At 39.1% G+C, this 16,406-nt stretch overlaps 1 protein-coding gene across 1 annotated transcript; it reads right to left on the bottom strand.

Annotated features, from left to right (window-relative positions):
• Nucleotides 1-1,013: 1,013 nt before the first annotated feature.
• Nucleotides 1,014-10,077, bottom strand: Glyatl3 (glycine-N-acyltransferase like 3). Its single transcript, XM_057752045.1, has 5 exons — nucleotides 10,000-10,077; nucleotides 9,109-9,216; nucleotides 8,104-8,230; nucleotides 5,989-6,121; nucleotides 1,014-1,440 (listed from the first exon to the last, which is right to left on the bottom strand). Exons 1-5 carry the CDS (start codon nucleotides 10,075-10,077, stop codon nucleotides 1,014-1,016), a joined length of 873 nt encoding a protein of 290 aa, XP_057608028.1.
• Between the last annotated feature and the right edge of the window lie 6,329 nt (nucleotides 10,078-16,406).

The raw sequence follows: 16,406 nt of genomic DNA, 5'->3' as shown, positions 1-16,406 counted from the left end.
GAGACTCACGAAATGGAAATGGAAAATTAACCCCCTATCTATTGTCCTCTGATTTACACACAGAGACCAAATAACCTAAAAAATGAATCACAACATTAAAATAATAATAAATTTAACTATTTGAGAACTAAAATAAAAATTGCAGATGTATGGCTTTCCAGTACTAATCATAGCAAATGTAATCTTGAAGGATTTATTGCCTCTAGATTTAAAATTTCTTCAATGTAATAAGAGGATTAAAGTTGATTATAATATCAGTATTCAAGGATTATAAACATATGCCTATAGAAAATATGCATGTAACACATCTTATCTGCCATTTTTATAACCTCATACACACCTATATGTGAATTTCAGATTTTCATAAAAGAGCAGATTATCATTCAGGTATCTGGAAGAGTTCATGGGTAAGGTCTTATGATGACAGTTGTTCATCCAAGGCAAATGAGAAGGAATACTGAGAAATGCAAATTCTCAGGTTCTGCCAGGTGCTCAGCGCATCAGAAGCTATGGGGACAAGTGGACATCTGTGCTGCAATCTCTCAGTCTGGTAAACCACTCCCAAGGCACCAGCAGTCAGCCACTGAAGGGGGACCCAAGACAGGTTGGGAGCGTGAAGATTTTACAGCAGGAGGGAGTGGCAGGGCTGGAGACTATGGAGCAGGGGGCCAATGCCCTACATTAAATCACACTTTCTTATGCAGCCGTTTCTAACAGTGGGCCAGGAACAGCTGAATTTAAAGGTATCTTCCCTGCAGTGGGTCCTCACAGAGGACACACACCCTCTATTCTGAGACATAGTTACTGGGACCCTAGGCCTCAAAATTCTTGATGGTGGAAATCTAAGAAGGAAAAGGTTTCTCAGGGTGATCTGGCATGCGTTTTTCAGACCCTTTTCAATGACATGCTTTTTTTTTTTTTTTTTTTTTTTTTGGTTTAATTCACATTTCACAGGTAGCTAAAACGGGGTGTATATTCAGGGAAAGTAGAATATTCTTGGGAGTTTCTGTGAGCTAAAGGTGAGTTTGTCTAGAGAAAGCCCCAGGGGTGAGAATAAGCCTATGGAACCGACAAGGCAAGAACTCAGCATGGACACTCTTCAGAAGGTTTATAGAAGCCACATTGTCATCCAGGACATTTCCCTGGGACGGGAATCCACGGCTTTGCAACTTCCTGGCCAGTGTGAGCGCCACCAGTCGGCTGTAACCTTTCCTGCGATGGTCAGGTAGGGTGTAGCCATGGCACATGGTGGCAAACTGGTCGGTGATACCCCAGGACACGGGGTTTCCCTGCTCGTCACGCACACACACGCTGGGAAAGCACTCGATGAGTTTGGCTATGTACCGCAGGCACTGCTGGTTGCCGCCACGGGACCAAGTCTGGTTGAGGAGACCAGCATCTGAGACGCTCAGGTAGGTCAGTCTCGGGGTAGGCCCAGTTCTGAAAGAAAAGCAATAAATCAATAAATTGGTAGTCGCGTGACTACCAACAGCTACCCTTTTCCTACCAATTATAAACGGAAATCATCTCCAAGACTATGTTTGGCTTTTTCAAGAATTTAGAACTTAAAACACTTCCCACTTGAAAGACCATCACGTGAAATTTAGCTTCATGCCTGCTTGTTTTTGTCAGCTCTGCAGACTGCGGTGTGGCCGAGGCTGCTTCTACATCTTCACTTTCTGGGAGAAGAAGTATAACTTAATTTATATTTGGATTGCTTTTGTATTGATGCCGAAGGATAACAGACTCTCAGGGTTCAGCCGGTCACAAGCAGACAGTGGACTGGAATCACTCCCAAAGGAGGCAGACACCTAGCTGATGCCAATCATGTGATTCCCTGTTTTGTTTCCAAGTATCTGACTTGCTATTATCTCCAGGGGTAGAGTGTTAGAACCTCTTTTGACTTTGAGTGTTGCTAGATTCTTGAATCATAAACCAGGCCACAGTTAGCACACACATACTACTACTTCTTCTTCTTCTTCTTCCTCTTCTTCTTCTTCTTCTTCTTCTTCTTCTTCTTCTTCTTCTTCTTCTTCTTCTTCTTCTTCTTCTTATTATTATTATTATTATTATTATTATTATTACTACTATTATTATTATTATTACCACTACTACTATCATTTTCACCCAGAGTTGCCCTTAAAAGACTTTGTGAAGTCTTAGGCAATCCAGATTTTTTTGAGTCCTAATATTTTTAACTTAATGGTATTTTAGCATTCAAAATCATTCCGTCTTTGCATAGTCATGGCTACACAAGTCACTATGAATATGTATACTCTCTGGAAGAAGAATTAGGTTTGCCAGACTTTCCCTTCTGCTGCTCCTCTCTAGATCGAATGTTCTCATTTTTTCACTGGCCCAGGCCAAATTTTATAGGTCACTAGCTTTTATTTATTTTAAATTTTTTATTGAAGTGTCTAGTAATTTTATATGTAAAAGCCCTGATGTCAAGATAAAGTTCCTGGTTCATTTGAAGAACTGAAACAAGGGTCTGGGCTGGAGAGATGGCTCAACAATTAAGAGCACTGGCTGCTCTTCCAGAGGTCCTGAGTTCAATTCCCAGCACCCACATGGCAGCTTACAACCATCTATACTGGGTTCTGATCTCCTCTTCTGGCACGCTGGCACACACAGAGAGAATTCATATACATAAATGACTGAAATTATAAGAGCTGAAGCAAATTATACCTATAAGGCTGAGTGTGCCTTGGAATTTGCTATCATTGTGAATTTGTCAATACTACTTAACCCATTGACTAGTAAAGACTTATATTGTAGCCCTTTAGTGGTTTTATAAACATATCTAATTGTGCCTTTTACATTTCTTAGTGGTTGCCAGCTGCAGCACTGGCCAATCTTCTATTGAGGAGACAAAGGAGGGAAACTGGCTTATGATTTTTTAGTTCAACTTTGAAAGTATACGTTAAAGAAAGGGCAGAGACCCTCAAGCACAAATATTAGTACAAGCAGAAATATTGCCAAGGCAAGCACCTCAGGCACAGTGTGTTACACATTTGTACATGAAGGATGAAATATTTGGAGTGCAGTGCACAATTTGAGTATGGCTTTGGAATTAAAGACAAATGTTACTGCTAGGAAAGATCACCAGAATAAGCCCCATGACATTGGGATGGAAAGGATATTTTGAATAAGATACAGAAGTACGCGGGAAATTGCAAAAATAGGACTACATCAAGCTAAGAGCTTCCAGAAGGCAGCTATATTCACTATAACACACTATGGGGAAAGGCTGTGTACAAGTAAAGAAACAAAACAATGAAGAAAAACCCTGAAGAATGGGTAAAAGCTATTGCAAATTATACTTGTGATAGGTGTCTAATACTCAGAACACAAGGAATGAAAAAAATCTAATGGGGATAAAAACAAATAACATAATTTAGAAATTTAGACCTACAGGGACATTTTTTAAAATATGGTATACAAATGGCCAAGAGGTACATGAAAAAAACTACAAATCAAACCCACAAAGAAATATCACCTCACTGAAGTCAGAAAAGTTCTTGTCCAAAAGTCAAGAGACAACAAGGAGTAGTCAAGATTGGAAAACTTTATACACTAGGAGAAAAGTAAATTAGTATAACCACTAAGGAACAACATGGAACAGCATGGTGATGCCTTCAAAAATTAAAATTAGAACTGTAATATGATCAAAAAATTCTGGGCGGTGGTGGCACACGCCTTTAATCCCAGCACTCAGGAGGCAAGGGCAGGCAGATTTCTGTGAGGTTGAGGCCTGCCTGGTCTATAAGAGCTAGTTCACAGGCTCCAAAGCTACAGAGAAACCCTGTCTCAAAAAAAAAAAACCAAAAACAAACAAACAAACAAACAAAAAACAACCAAACAAACAAAAAAAGAAACTCTACTCAAGACTATATAGCCCAAAGTAGTAAAATCAGTCCCTGTTGGCCACAACATGCTTCTCAATAAGCAAGACATGAACTCATGTTAGACATTTATAAATAATGTGACATATATACAATGAAATCATATTCATCCTTAAAAAGAAGATTCAGTCTTATCATCTGTAAAAACATGGGTGGGACTGTTGTTATATTAATCAAAATAAGCCAAGTGCAGAGAAAGTCAGAGAACACGCAATCTCACTCACAAAGAATCTAAAATCCTAATCTCCCTAAAGCAGAGAATGAAATAGTGTCTAGCCAAGGCTGGGGAAGACAAACAGGGATTAGTTTTTCTTTTAAGAAATCTTTGTCTTACCCAGGAGTGGGGGCGGCACACACCTTTAATCACAGTACTTGGAAAGCAAAGGCAGGTAGATTTTTTTTTTTAAATATTTATTTATTTATTGTGTATACAATGTTCTGTCTGTGTGTATGCCTACAGGACAGAAGAGGGCACCAGACACCATTACAGATGGTTGTGAGCCACCATGTGGTTGCTGGGAATTGAACTCAGGACTATTGGAAAAGCAGGCAATGCTCTTAACCTCTGAGCCATCTCTCCAGCCCGGCAGGTAGATTTTTAAATCTGAAAGCAGCCTGGTCTCTAAAGAGTTCCAGGATAGCCAGGGTGACACAGAGAAACCCTGTATCGAAAACCATCCCACAACACACAAAAAAATATTCTTTGCCTTTTACATATTAAAGTAGCTAGGATTGAGGATAAAATGTATGAACTCTGTTTCAGTTGATTGAATAAGTATGCAGCGTTCATAGGGTATAGTTCTCAGGAAGGATATGGAAGATTGTTCCTGTGCTGGGGGAGGTCACAGGGTATACATGAAAGATTACCAATGTACTGGAGGAGGGTTTTCTTTTTTCAAAGTTTGTGTGTGCTCCAAGTTTCCATACTGTGAAAACATAAAAGAAAGCCCTGGTGATTTCCTGCAATGTTAATCTGTGCTTACCAGGTCCTCCAACACCTACCACGGGAGCAGAGAACTAACATGCACGGAGGTGGGCACTTTTTAATCAACCTTGTTTTATTCTTTTTTTTTAAATCACTTAAAAAAAGATACTATACCCTAATTCTTTTAATTTACTTAACTTAGAAAAGTGTGTGTATATGTGTGTGTGCATGTCAACATGAGGTATTTCTTTCAATTGTTCTCTGCTCTGTTTTTTTTGAGACAGGGTCTCTCACTGAATCCCAGCTGGTTAATTCAGCTGGACTGGATGGCCAGCAAGTGCCAGAGAAAATCTTATTTTCCTCCGAACAACAGGTGTTTGCTGCCACAACCAACTTTTAAGTGGGTGCTTGTGTCAAAGACACTTTACCAGAGTGAGCTAACAATCTCTCCAGCTCCTAGGCACCAGTTCTTAAGAAGGGATTGAGGTCCAGGAAAGATAAGCTAAAGGGAAGAGCCTAATGATGCAAGGCCTTCAAATAAGAGAGAAGCAGCAATGCAGACACACACTGACATGTGTTTGCAAGGGACTGCCTTCACATGCTGGAGTTGTGATCATTTCCTGGCCTCAGGACTCACTTGTGTGTTTTATTTCTGCTCTGTAAAAAATAGAGTCATGATGGTTCTACTTTAGAGGACAGATGAAAAAGGAACACAGAAAAGGAGAGGGATATATTTCAATCATTTAGTCCCTTGTCATTAAAAGCCCAACGTAAACCAGTAACACACCTCTAGCTTTAAACAGCAGAAACCTCAACAACTTTGGACTCAGACCACAAGTATTACTTAGGAATATATCATGGAGGGAAAAAAGAGATGACTTTTCTATGTATACTTCATATACTAGGAAAATGCAGGTTTCATGAGCCCACTGACTATAGACAAAGATACTATTTGATTTTCAGAGGAATAATAAGCAGTGAAACACAGGAAGAGAAAAAGTGTACGTAAACACACACCACACACACACACACCCTTAGCCCAATGGCCCAATTCTTAAAGCCTAAACTATTCTTTCACAATAATAAACATTCCAGCATTGTTATTAGGACTTGCATAACAGTAAATCCAGTTCCAAATGTAGAACCTGTTTTACATACAGGAAACTGTGGTCTGGCACAGATGAAACAGGAGAAAAATGGACAGCCTTGAAGGAAGACAGCTTTATATCCAAATCCAACAGCTTTGCATTGGCAACGGCTTTGGAAACAGTATATAATTCACCTTGCAGCCCTGGATGATGACAGACACAGAACCACAGTCATTTATTTCAGCATTTTTATTTCAACTGTCATCACTGTCTGATAGCCTGTCATGTTTTAACCATGATATAGATAGTTATATATGTATTGCTACAGACATTCTCTTCTTGATCTACAAATCAAATTATGTTGTCATCACCAGTCATGTGCTTCTACTACTGCTGGAAATATCTCAAGGGAATTTGGAATTTCTTACTGGAAGTTTTATTTGTTAATTTACTTAATACCTCAAATTAAATTTTTTGAAGAGAATTGTCCCTTTTTTATTTATAGCTTTAAAAGTTAAAGGCTGTTTATAATAGTTTAGATTTATTTAATAAGGTAAGGTGTGATGGTTACCTTCTACTTGACAACCTAGAATCACATGGGAAAGAAGTCTCACTAAGGATTGACTACCTTGGGGTTAGCCTGTAGGCAGAACTGTGCAGTATTGTCTTAATCAGTTAACTGATCTGGAGAGAACCTGCCCCCTGTGGGTGGCAGCTTTGGCAGGAATCAGGCCTGAACTTGTTAAGAGTAGAGAAATAAAACTGAATGCAAGCAAGCAGGTAAGTGAGTGAGCGTGTATGGGCACATCCTCGTTTCTCTGCCCGTGACTTCTCTGTTCGTGGACAAAGTGTTGCAAGTTAGTACCTTGACTGACCCCCAGGGATTGATGATGAAATTATTTCAGCTGTAAACTGAAATAAACTCCTTTTGTCCCTAAGCTATTTTTGGCCATGGTATTTTATCATCCACAGGAATGAGACTAGAACACAAGGCAACTTTAATGCTTCCTGTCCGTTTCCACAATGTCCCTTATGGTATTCCAGGTGTAGCCTGGGGTTGGAAGATTGAGCTCAGTTGATTCATCCAGATCCCACTCATTTCTCCCAGAATGCTATATTAGTTACACCCCTTTGTTTGATATTTATCAGGCAGTGTTCTGGGAACTGTCCCCCCACCCCCAGCATACAAAATATAGGCTTTGGTCTCTGTTCTTAAGAGCTACAGCACTGCACTCTCTCCAAGTGCCCTGTTTTCTAGCCTTTGCAGTCTGACTATGGGTGGACAGAGTCCTCTGTAACGTGGCTTTCTTTCTTCTAGGCTCATTACTGAAGCATGTTATGTGGCTCTGTTTTCCTCCCCATTTGTGAGTCACTTCTCAGTATGGCCTCAAGACTACAACTGGCTGAGAAGGCATATGGAATGCAGTGTGATGGCTGAACTTTGACACCTCCCTCTCTGAGCTGAGCCTCAGTAAAGACTAGAAAGTTTACAGGTTAGTGCTACTAAAATTACAGCTGCAATAACTAGTGTCCCTTATTACAAAACTGGGTTATATCTAAGTAATCAAAAGGTTTGTATTTTATTGTTTTTTAACCATCTGCTACATATGTAGTCTATATGGCTTAGGCAGGCCTTAAATTTGGATCCTTCTGCCTCTACCTCACAAACACTGTGGGTTTGTGATTACAAGCGGGTTTCCTCATACCCAACACTCAAAATATTGCCTACAAGAGAAAAATAAGTGATCCAAGCCAAAGGTAACATACATACTCTAATATAGGAATAGTAACTGTATAAAACTCAAGTACATATGTTAAGTATTTATGGACTTATCTCTAAGTGTCTATCTCTATATATTGTACATGTATGTAATAGCTTTTAAGAGATCTATAAAAAGTGTGTGTGTGTGTGTGTGTGTGTTTGTGTGTACACACACATGGGCACACTAACTGCAAAGGCCAGAAGATGGTTTTAAATTCCGGCGCTAAAGTCACAGGTGGTTTGAGCTGCCTAACACTAACATGGTGCTGGAAAGTGAGCTCTGGTCCTCCGGAAGAACAGCCAAGTACTCTTAACCACTGAGCTATCTCTCTAGTCTTCATGGTATCTTTTCATACATCTCTAGTGTACCTGATAAGAAAGGAACATGCAAGCATATAATGTATGCTTTGAACTTGACCTTACCTTGTATCTGAAAAACTTGGTCCCAGTTGATAACGTCACGATCTTCCAATAGCTGTTGGTATGCGCTGACATCTTTGTAGAACACAGCATATGCATTGGTGTAATGGTCAAGGTTATCGGTCTTAGCCTTGGGCAGAAGACATAGTCATGAATGCAATACCCAAGCTGGGTAATCCATGCCCTGGAAAGACTAGCTATTATTACCATCTAGCTAAGTTTCAATTGTTCAAATCAGTTACATAGAAACAGAGACACAAGAATGAGGCTAATATATTATAGTGAGAAAATTAGAAATTTTGTGACTTTTCCCCCCTTGATTCTTTCTTCCAGAACTAAGAAAGTTTTAAGAACTTTCCAACTTTCTAGGATTTAATTTATAAAAATTAAAACTGTAGTAGCTCGAGCAGTGCCTCTGCTGAGTTGCCTCAGTTGACTCTAGAACTCATCACATTAACGGCTGAAGCTAATCAGGATACCTGGCTTTTATCACTAGCTGCACACACACACACACACACACACACACACACACACACACACAGGAAAGTTAAAAGTCAGTGAGCACCATGTAAGAACCACGGCCCTCACCACCTTCCTCATGCAGAGGGTAGATCATCTCTGATCACTTGAGGTTCTCTTGAGCCTCAGAGGGAGAATAAGATCATTGATCTCATTGTGCTGACTTCCTTAAGTTTTCTCAATGTTTTTTAAAATTCCCAAATTCATCAGTCATAAGAAATTCCCTACTAGTGAAGGAGCTAGTTTGTACAGAGCATTGGGTGCTGCATCTTCTTGAGACTGTGAGATGCTAAGGGATCACTTCCCGGCTAGCAGTCTTCCATCTGAGACTCCAAAGTAGCCACCTACAAACCGCTGATGACGTGCATCACATGTTAAGATAATGTGTGCTATTGTAATGGTCATACCATTCCCTTTATCTAACCCCTTCTTTCCAGTTGGAGCCAACTTTTACTTTTAATGTTTCTTAGTTGCTTTTCAGCACTGTACCTCTCTCTGTCGCCGGGTGATGACAGCTTTGAAGTTGGGCCATGAGTCCAATACTACTTCCTTTTGAAAGGGATTACCACGATTTATGTTCATCACTGCTCCATACACCTGAGTCAGAGAACCAGAGCCCATTAGCTATTCCAGTTGAGAGAGAAATTAGAGAAATATTCACATACATATACACAATATGGAGTTACCATTTCAAATATGACCATGGAAACTAGTAAAAAGTCTGTTAAATCCTGATAGCCTATAATTCAGAGAGAGATTGCTTGGTGACTGAGCACCAATTAATATGAAGGTAATAAAAGAAGCTGTTCTGAAAAAGATGCCTTTCCCATCTTTTTCCTTCATTAAGAGAAATGTCTGTCCCCAAAACATCATGTACACACAGAATTAGTGAAAGTTGCAGCATAGCAAGGATTGTTGAGCTAATATCACAGTATTTTCTTCTTCATCATCATCATCATCAAACAGGAAACAACTCCAAGGCAACTTCATTGCTCACAGCAGCCTCATTTTTACATTTATTATAATATTGATTTATGATATCTTCAACACTATCACAGAGTGATCAGCAGGCCCTCTGGGATTTTAGATTGGAGGCTTGAGGGACCCAGAGGTAACAAACCTATAACTAAACTTCAGTCCTCAAGCATAGTCTTACCTTCAGCATCACCAAGTTCTGTCATTTAAATCATGTTCAGAAATAACACAGTCTACCATTGTCCAAATTTCCCTAAGGAGTCCTCTGGGATGACAGAAGGGTGACAGGAGCAGACTGGGAAACTAACTTGTGTTCATCAGAGAAGAACAGGGACAGCCACACATTTGACATTACCTCCTAGATTAACACCATAAAGAAATGCAGTATGATTAGGCTCACAATACCTTGAGTGATTCAGGAAAGTGACTCTTCAACATTTTCTCTAGTATCAGTAATTTGGTGGAGCAGTTTAGCACCAACATCGTCTCCAAAGGGTTGAGCTTCTGCACTTAGCTAGAAACTTGAAGATAGACATTTAATTTCTGATTATTAACTTTTGATCTTACTGGGAATATGCTAGTGATCCCGTTTTCTTCTAGTGTAACATCGATGCTGCCTTTGAAGAGGATGGAAATGGAAGGTGGACGGAGCGGGGGCTGCAGGGTAGGTAAACTAGTGAATATGTGCAAATGGAGATCACTAGACCTAATCATTTATAGAGGGGACTACACATTCACTATATTCTGATTGTCCCCAGCAGGGAACTAGTGAGAGCTGGACTTCTATATTCAAGTGTGTTTTGTTTTTGTTAGTCTCAAATAGCTTGTTAGCAGCAAGAAGGGAGGGCATTCCTGGCTTGCCAGTTTCTTTACCATCACCCACCATTTAAGTTCCACCTTATAGAAGAGAAATATAGATACTTATGGTCCAATGATAACAGGGAGGGAAGAGAAATAACTGGGTTTGACACAGAAAACCAAATAAAAATCCCTACTTCTTTAGCGACAATGGTCTCCTTAGCTTGGAGGCGCCTCCTCTTCTGGAGAAATTGTAATGCTTGTCAACAAACATTACTTTTGGTTTGTCTTGAACTCTTTCTTGTCTCTTAATTGGAGGATAAAATGATACCACCTGCTAGCTCTATCATTTCCTAAATGCTGTTAAATAATTTTTTTGAACACAAGTAAATATGTATGTGTGTGTATACATATACAAACATATAAAAGAATTAAGTTGAAATTGAAATTCAGGGAAATGGAAAATAAGACACAAAAGGAATAGAGCCTAGAGAATGTTTGGTCTATACTATGGTCCTCCAGATAGAATCTTATTCCTGGATTTCATATGCGATATCCAATTTCCTTAAATTAAGATTTATTTATAACTGCCGAATCAATCCTGTCAACGTGGTGGCAGTTATCTACAGTTGTGTAAAGGACAATAAAAAACTGTCTCCCGACACACATGTCCAGTTAAGTTCCACAGAGAACTTTATTGTCGTATTTCAGGTCTCAAGTTGTAAACAAGAGTCACTATTTAGTGCTACTTTTATTTACCTAATTAAAAATCATATCTTTTGTTAGCAATTTTCTGTTTAAAATGTGAGGATAAGCAATGGTACAGCGCTTGGCTCTAAAAGGGGCAGCTGTATCACTCTAAGGTTCAGGGAGTACAGTAGGGGGGTAGGAAAATGAGCCAGAGAGTGGAAGATGTACAACAAAAGATGTTTCCTTGACACGACAGGGCTGTTGCCTTCACTGAATCATTGCGGTTGTGGTCATCTGTATGAGAGTAGATCTGCCAACATTTCATCATGGGTCGTGAGAGGTTCCACATCTCTGCGATTGACAGTTGCCAATTAATAGGTGTTAAGGGAAATGTGTGTCATTTCCTTCAAAAGTGTCACCATTGATGAATGGCCCTTGCTTCACTGAATAACCTTCCACCCGTGGTCAAGGGAAAGGAACTCTAATTAAATATAGTGGCCTTACACAAAAGGAATGGATGATGGGGTGGGTGACTCATTAAGAAGAGTTCCAGTGGGAAAGAAAGGGGGGGAGGGGAAAGAGAGAGAGAGAGAGAGAGAGAGAGAGAGAGAGAGAGAGAGAGAGAGAGAGCAGCTGTGAAAGGAAATCAAGTTCATGCCATAAATATATGGAATTGACAAACAATTAAAAAAATTAGAGCGATGGTGGCGCACGCCTTTAATCCCAGCACTCGGGAGGCAGAGGCAGGCGGATCTCTGTGAGTTCGAGGCCAGCCTGTCTACAGAGCTAGTTCCAGGACAGGCTCCAAAGCCACAGAGAAACCCTGTCTCGAAAAAACAAAAACAAAAACAAAAAAAATTAGAAATGGCTCCTAGTCATAGTGCATAAATGCTGCCTAGATATTCCTAAGTGCAAGGAGACTGTGGTATCTCACAGGAAAAGCACGTTAAGCATTGTTCAAGTATGAGTTTTAGTGTTACTAACCACTTTGATGAGAGCCAATCAACAATACATATTGACTAAACAATGTGTATAACAAAAAGAACATACAAAGTGAGGTTATGCATAACTTGTGATTGAACACAGTCTTGTCGAACCTAACTCCGTTCCCCTAGGAGCAATGCTTCAGTATCAACTCCATCAAAATTTCACACGACAGTGCAGACTGAACCACACACAATGAGAATCGCCATGGTGGGAGCTCACATTCACCACTAAAGTTTCCGGTCGTTAACACGGAGAGAAAGAAACAAGATTAGGTACCGCTTCAGTGGTCCATAAGATTCCTCCATGTTCCTCTCCTGTCAGTTGCTTGCTTTTGCCTGTCGGCCATCTCTACACTGCAGTCCGGTTTCCTATAGTCAAAGCCTCCCTGGATCAGAGAGGCTTAGCTCTTGTAACCAACCAACAGATTACTCAGGTGAAAAATTAAAATCAGATATTCCTCTGGACCTTACACGCAAGATACTACTTTTAATACACAGATGTGAAAATGCCTATTCAATAAAGAGTGATTAATTTCATGGGCGATCATCAAATGTGAAAATTTAGTTAGTGGTACAAAACAGAATATGGAAATTCCCATAGATAAAGAAAGCATGTTTTTTACACAATAAAAATATATGTATGTATTTGTATATATATACATGTACATATACAAAGTGTTACCAGAATGTGATGTCCTTCCTACTCCACTACAGGTCCCTAATAATCAGAATATCTTCTAGAATTGTAAAGTAAAGGTGTATAACCCATTTAAGTAAATTTCTACCAGTAGGCACACATAAAAAGTCTTGTCGAGGAAAATAAGTTTTTCAAGGTTTAAGAACTTGAGTTTCTTTAGGAACATTGTTTATCAACACAGAGATAGTACCTGGAAAGTTTTATTGATTAATCATACAGTGGAAGAATAACTGTTTTGGAAAATCATTTTTAGAAACAAGAAAAACATTAATTTGTTTTCATGATAGTACACCATTTACAACACAATGCCTAGTATCTTTTTTTTTTTTTTATTCTTAGGGCGGCACTCATATGAACATAAGCTTCTACTATCATAAGTTATACAATCCATTTCCCCAAATTTGCAGAAATTGTAGGGGTCAGTACATGCCTCGGGTGATGGATGAGTCTTGGAGCCTTACCCTGGGAAAACTACCTTCTTTATTATGGTATATCTTTGCTGCCAGTGAGCTTTTAAATTTTATTTAAATTACAATTAATAATTTCAAAATGTTTTTAATTTTCAAGGGCTACTCAAATAAACGACTACAACCTGGGTCTTTGAGAAGTTTACTCTCCCACAGTCCTAGCGTCCAGATAGTGAGGCAAGGGATTTGGTAGGCAAAAGTCCTTTGTGTTTCCAGCCCCTGGAAGTTGCTGAAAGTGACCCCAGGTCACAGAACTGGATCCAGGGGAGCTCCAGGCTGAAGAGAGCAGCAATGAATACAAGGCCTCCAGCTAAATGCTAATTTTAAGGCTACTATGTTAGGAACTTCTGGAGTTGCTTTCTGAGGCAACAGATTTGCATGTTCTAAAAGCATTGTCCTTAGGCTGTGAATATTTGGAATCAGCTTGGTTTCTGATTCTAACATAAATACTGTGTTACAGGAAAAAACCAAAACCAAAACCATAACAAAAAACCCTTTTATCAATTAGGTTCACAGTTCCTGTGTTTTGTCTCTGTATGTGGCACTTTAGACTTTGGGAGAAATGAATCAAAATTAGGGTGAAATATAGGACCTTTTTCATTCCTCTTTAAACAAGAAAAGTTTCTTTCGAGGACCTGTCATCCATTGCTCGTAATTACCACTCACAGCTACCACATATAAAGGACTTTTGGTTCAGATGACAGATATATCTTCTGTTACTCAATTTAAAATCACAGCACAGTGCAGCTTGAAACTATGTAATGCTTATTTTCCCATGGAAAATTTGAAATGAAAAATGAAACCACAAAAAGCGTTCTTTCCTCTAAACACAAGAATTTATCCTATCTAGAGAAGGTGAATTTTATCTTTACCGTGTCCCTCCTTCCTTCCCAATGATAGACTAATGACTTGGAGGGGGTTGTTTACAAAACATACCTTGCTGTTGAGAGAGTTCTGTTGGAAACAGGTATTTTAGCTGTGTCTCTCTGCAGAACGCGTTCTGTGTAAATGGTAAACTTATACGCCTGGGCTACTTTTCTAATTAAGCCTTAGTGGAAAGAGGAGGGAGAGTGGCCACACCTAGAGAAGGGGTGGGATTTGTGCAAACCTGATAATAATCATCTCAAATACAGCACAGGTATTTTCAATCCGTTTTTCTTTTCAACGCCATCTAGTCTTGTAGTGCAAAACCCAACAAATATGAACCTTGAATAGATGGCTAGTTAGATGCGCTTTAGACATGAGGCCTACCTATTTATCAGAATCGTATTGTGGGGCGGGGGTAGGAAATAAAAACAGAAGCTAGGCAAAGGAGGTACAATAGGAAAATGATATCTGTACTGACTTTTTGGATGCTTTTAAATGTTTTTCAAAAAAACTATTTTGTTGCCCTAAACTTCCAAGGTTAAAATATTCAGAAAAGGGGGTATTTGTGTAACTGAGAGTTGTTTTGGGAATTATAATTCCTGCACCATGTTCTTTTAAACGAAAAGTCAGGCTGTGGATTTCTACCACCGAGTGGGCACTTGAGCATCTCAGCACATGCTCAATAGGGCTTTGGGAAATAAGCTGCAGAGATGTCCCTGGTATTCGGAGAGTGTTTGCTTGAAAAGGCCACAGAGGAGGTCACTGTTTACCATCTTAACTGCTGAGACTAGGTAAGTTAGGACATTCTTCCTGAAGAACACTGTTCCAAGGAATAAAATTAGTAACTGGCAACTGAAACCCAGCTATTCGAGAAATCATTATGTCAATTATCCTGTGATAAAATTAAGGTGTGTTAGATACTGGTATATTGATAAGCAAAAACATAAGACATGTAAGGGCAATATATATCTTTTTGTGGTCCTTAGTTTTCTAATGAACTGATACTCTTAATGTAGAATAGAACCATGTGCAGAGTGTCCAATGGAATTATTTGAGTTTAAGAGGTCAGGTTATTTATGGCCTAACCCCTAAGCCAAAAAAAGTGGCTGTTGTGTGGTGATTTAGAAGAAATGCACCGAAGGGCAGCTCTTTATGAAAAGCGCATTTGAACACAAACAGGCTCACACCTGTAGATAACGCTATCACTCAACTGGGAAATCTGAATTTCTCTATTTGCTCTTTCTTTTTCTCAAGCTGAAAATTTCTTGACAATGAACGAAATGTGAGATTTACACCAATGCCAACTCAAATGCTAATTTTGACAGGTGCAAACTGCATATTTTTGGTAAACAAAGAATGAAAAGAAATGATATCCAACCACATAACGCAAATCCTTTAATCATAGGTTCTACCGCAGGTGTTTCACAATAAACAGAGCCCAACAGAGTTGGGAGGGAACAGAGAGCCTTACATAAAGGATTTTAGATGAGTGACATGACGTGAAGGCTGTAATTTACCTGCATAGTAGCTTAGCCAAACAGTTATACCACGTTATAGTTCTATGGCAGTTTACTGAAGACTTATTTCCCTGTTAGTTTATTTCAACAGTTTTCAGTCTGAGTTCTAAATAATTAACAAATAAACATTTGCCAACCCAACTGGTGAAAACACTTATTTTGTAAGTGATCATTTTAAAGTTGAATATCTTTCAAATATTTCTTCACTTTAAAACTTTTCCTTTAAGAAATTTTGTGTGTAAGTGATCATTTTAAGGTTGAATATCTTTCAAATATTTCTTCACTTTAAAACTTTTCCTTTGAGAAATTAATCTGCTTCTCTTGGTATTTCACTTATAGCTATCTTGTGGTTCTTTATCTATAAAGACATACTTTAAATATGTTGAGCTCTCTAGTCTGTAGTGCATTCAGTATCTGGCTTGGCTCTTAAACCTTTTTCAAAACCATCAGAACTTCATATAGTTCTCTGCTTGCAAGGACTCAGGCTATTGCCTTACTGACACCTGCTGTTCACTCATACCTTATTTATTTACTTATCATCTATGTGGCCATAAAAAATATTAGCTACGTATTTATCTCAAATCATTCACAAAAGTATGCCAAAATAAAGCATTTCAAGAAAAATATGTTTCTGGTTGCCTGTTAGGTCCCTGACAGTAGCACAGATCTAAGTTAAAGACTACATCCTTCCAAAGATAGGAGGGCTGCCCATTAGTTCATCCATGGCAATGAGCAATGAGCTGCCTCTCTCTCAAGAGTACCGATAAACTAGAATTCTAATTGACCTGAA

Source organism: Chionomys nivalis, chromosome 19, assembly GCF_950005125.1.
Source record: "Chionomys nivalis chromosome 19, mChiNiv1.1, whole genome shotgun sequence".
NCBI classification, from domain to species: domain Eukaryota; kingdom Metazoa; phylum Chordata; class Mammalia; order Rodentia; family Cricetidae; genus Chionomys; species Chionomys nivalis.
The sequence above is the reverse complement of the archived record's forward strand: the minus strand, read 5'-3'. Positions and strand labels throughout refer to the sequence as shown.

What these genes read in the sequence shown, in the direction of transcription:
- Glyatl3 (XM_057752045.1), bottom strand. Translation starts at nt 10,077, where the DNA reads ATGTTGGTGCTAAACTGCTCCACCAAATTACTGATACTAGAGAAAATG. An exon ending in ACTTTCCTGAATCACTCAAG is followed by an intron (nt 9,217 to 9,999) that starts GTATTGTGAGCC and finishes TCTCTGACTCAG; the next exon opens with GTGTATGGAGCAGTGATGAA. An exon ending in CCAAGTTTTTCAGATACAAG is followed by an intron (nt 6,122 to 8,103) that starts GTAAGGTCAAGT and finishes GTCATCATCCAG; the next exon opens with GGCTGCAAGGTGAATTATAT.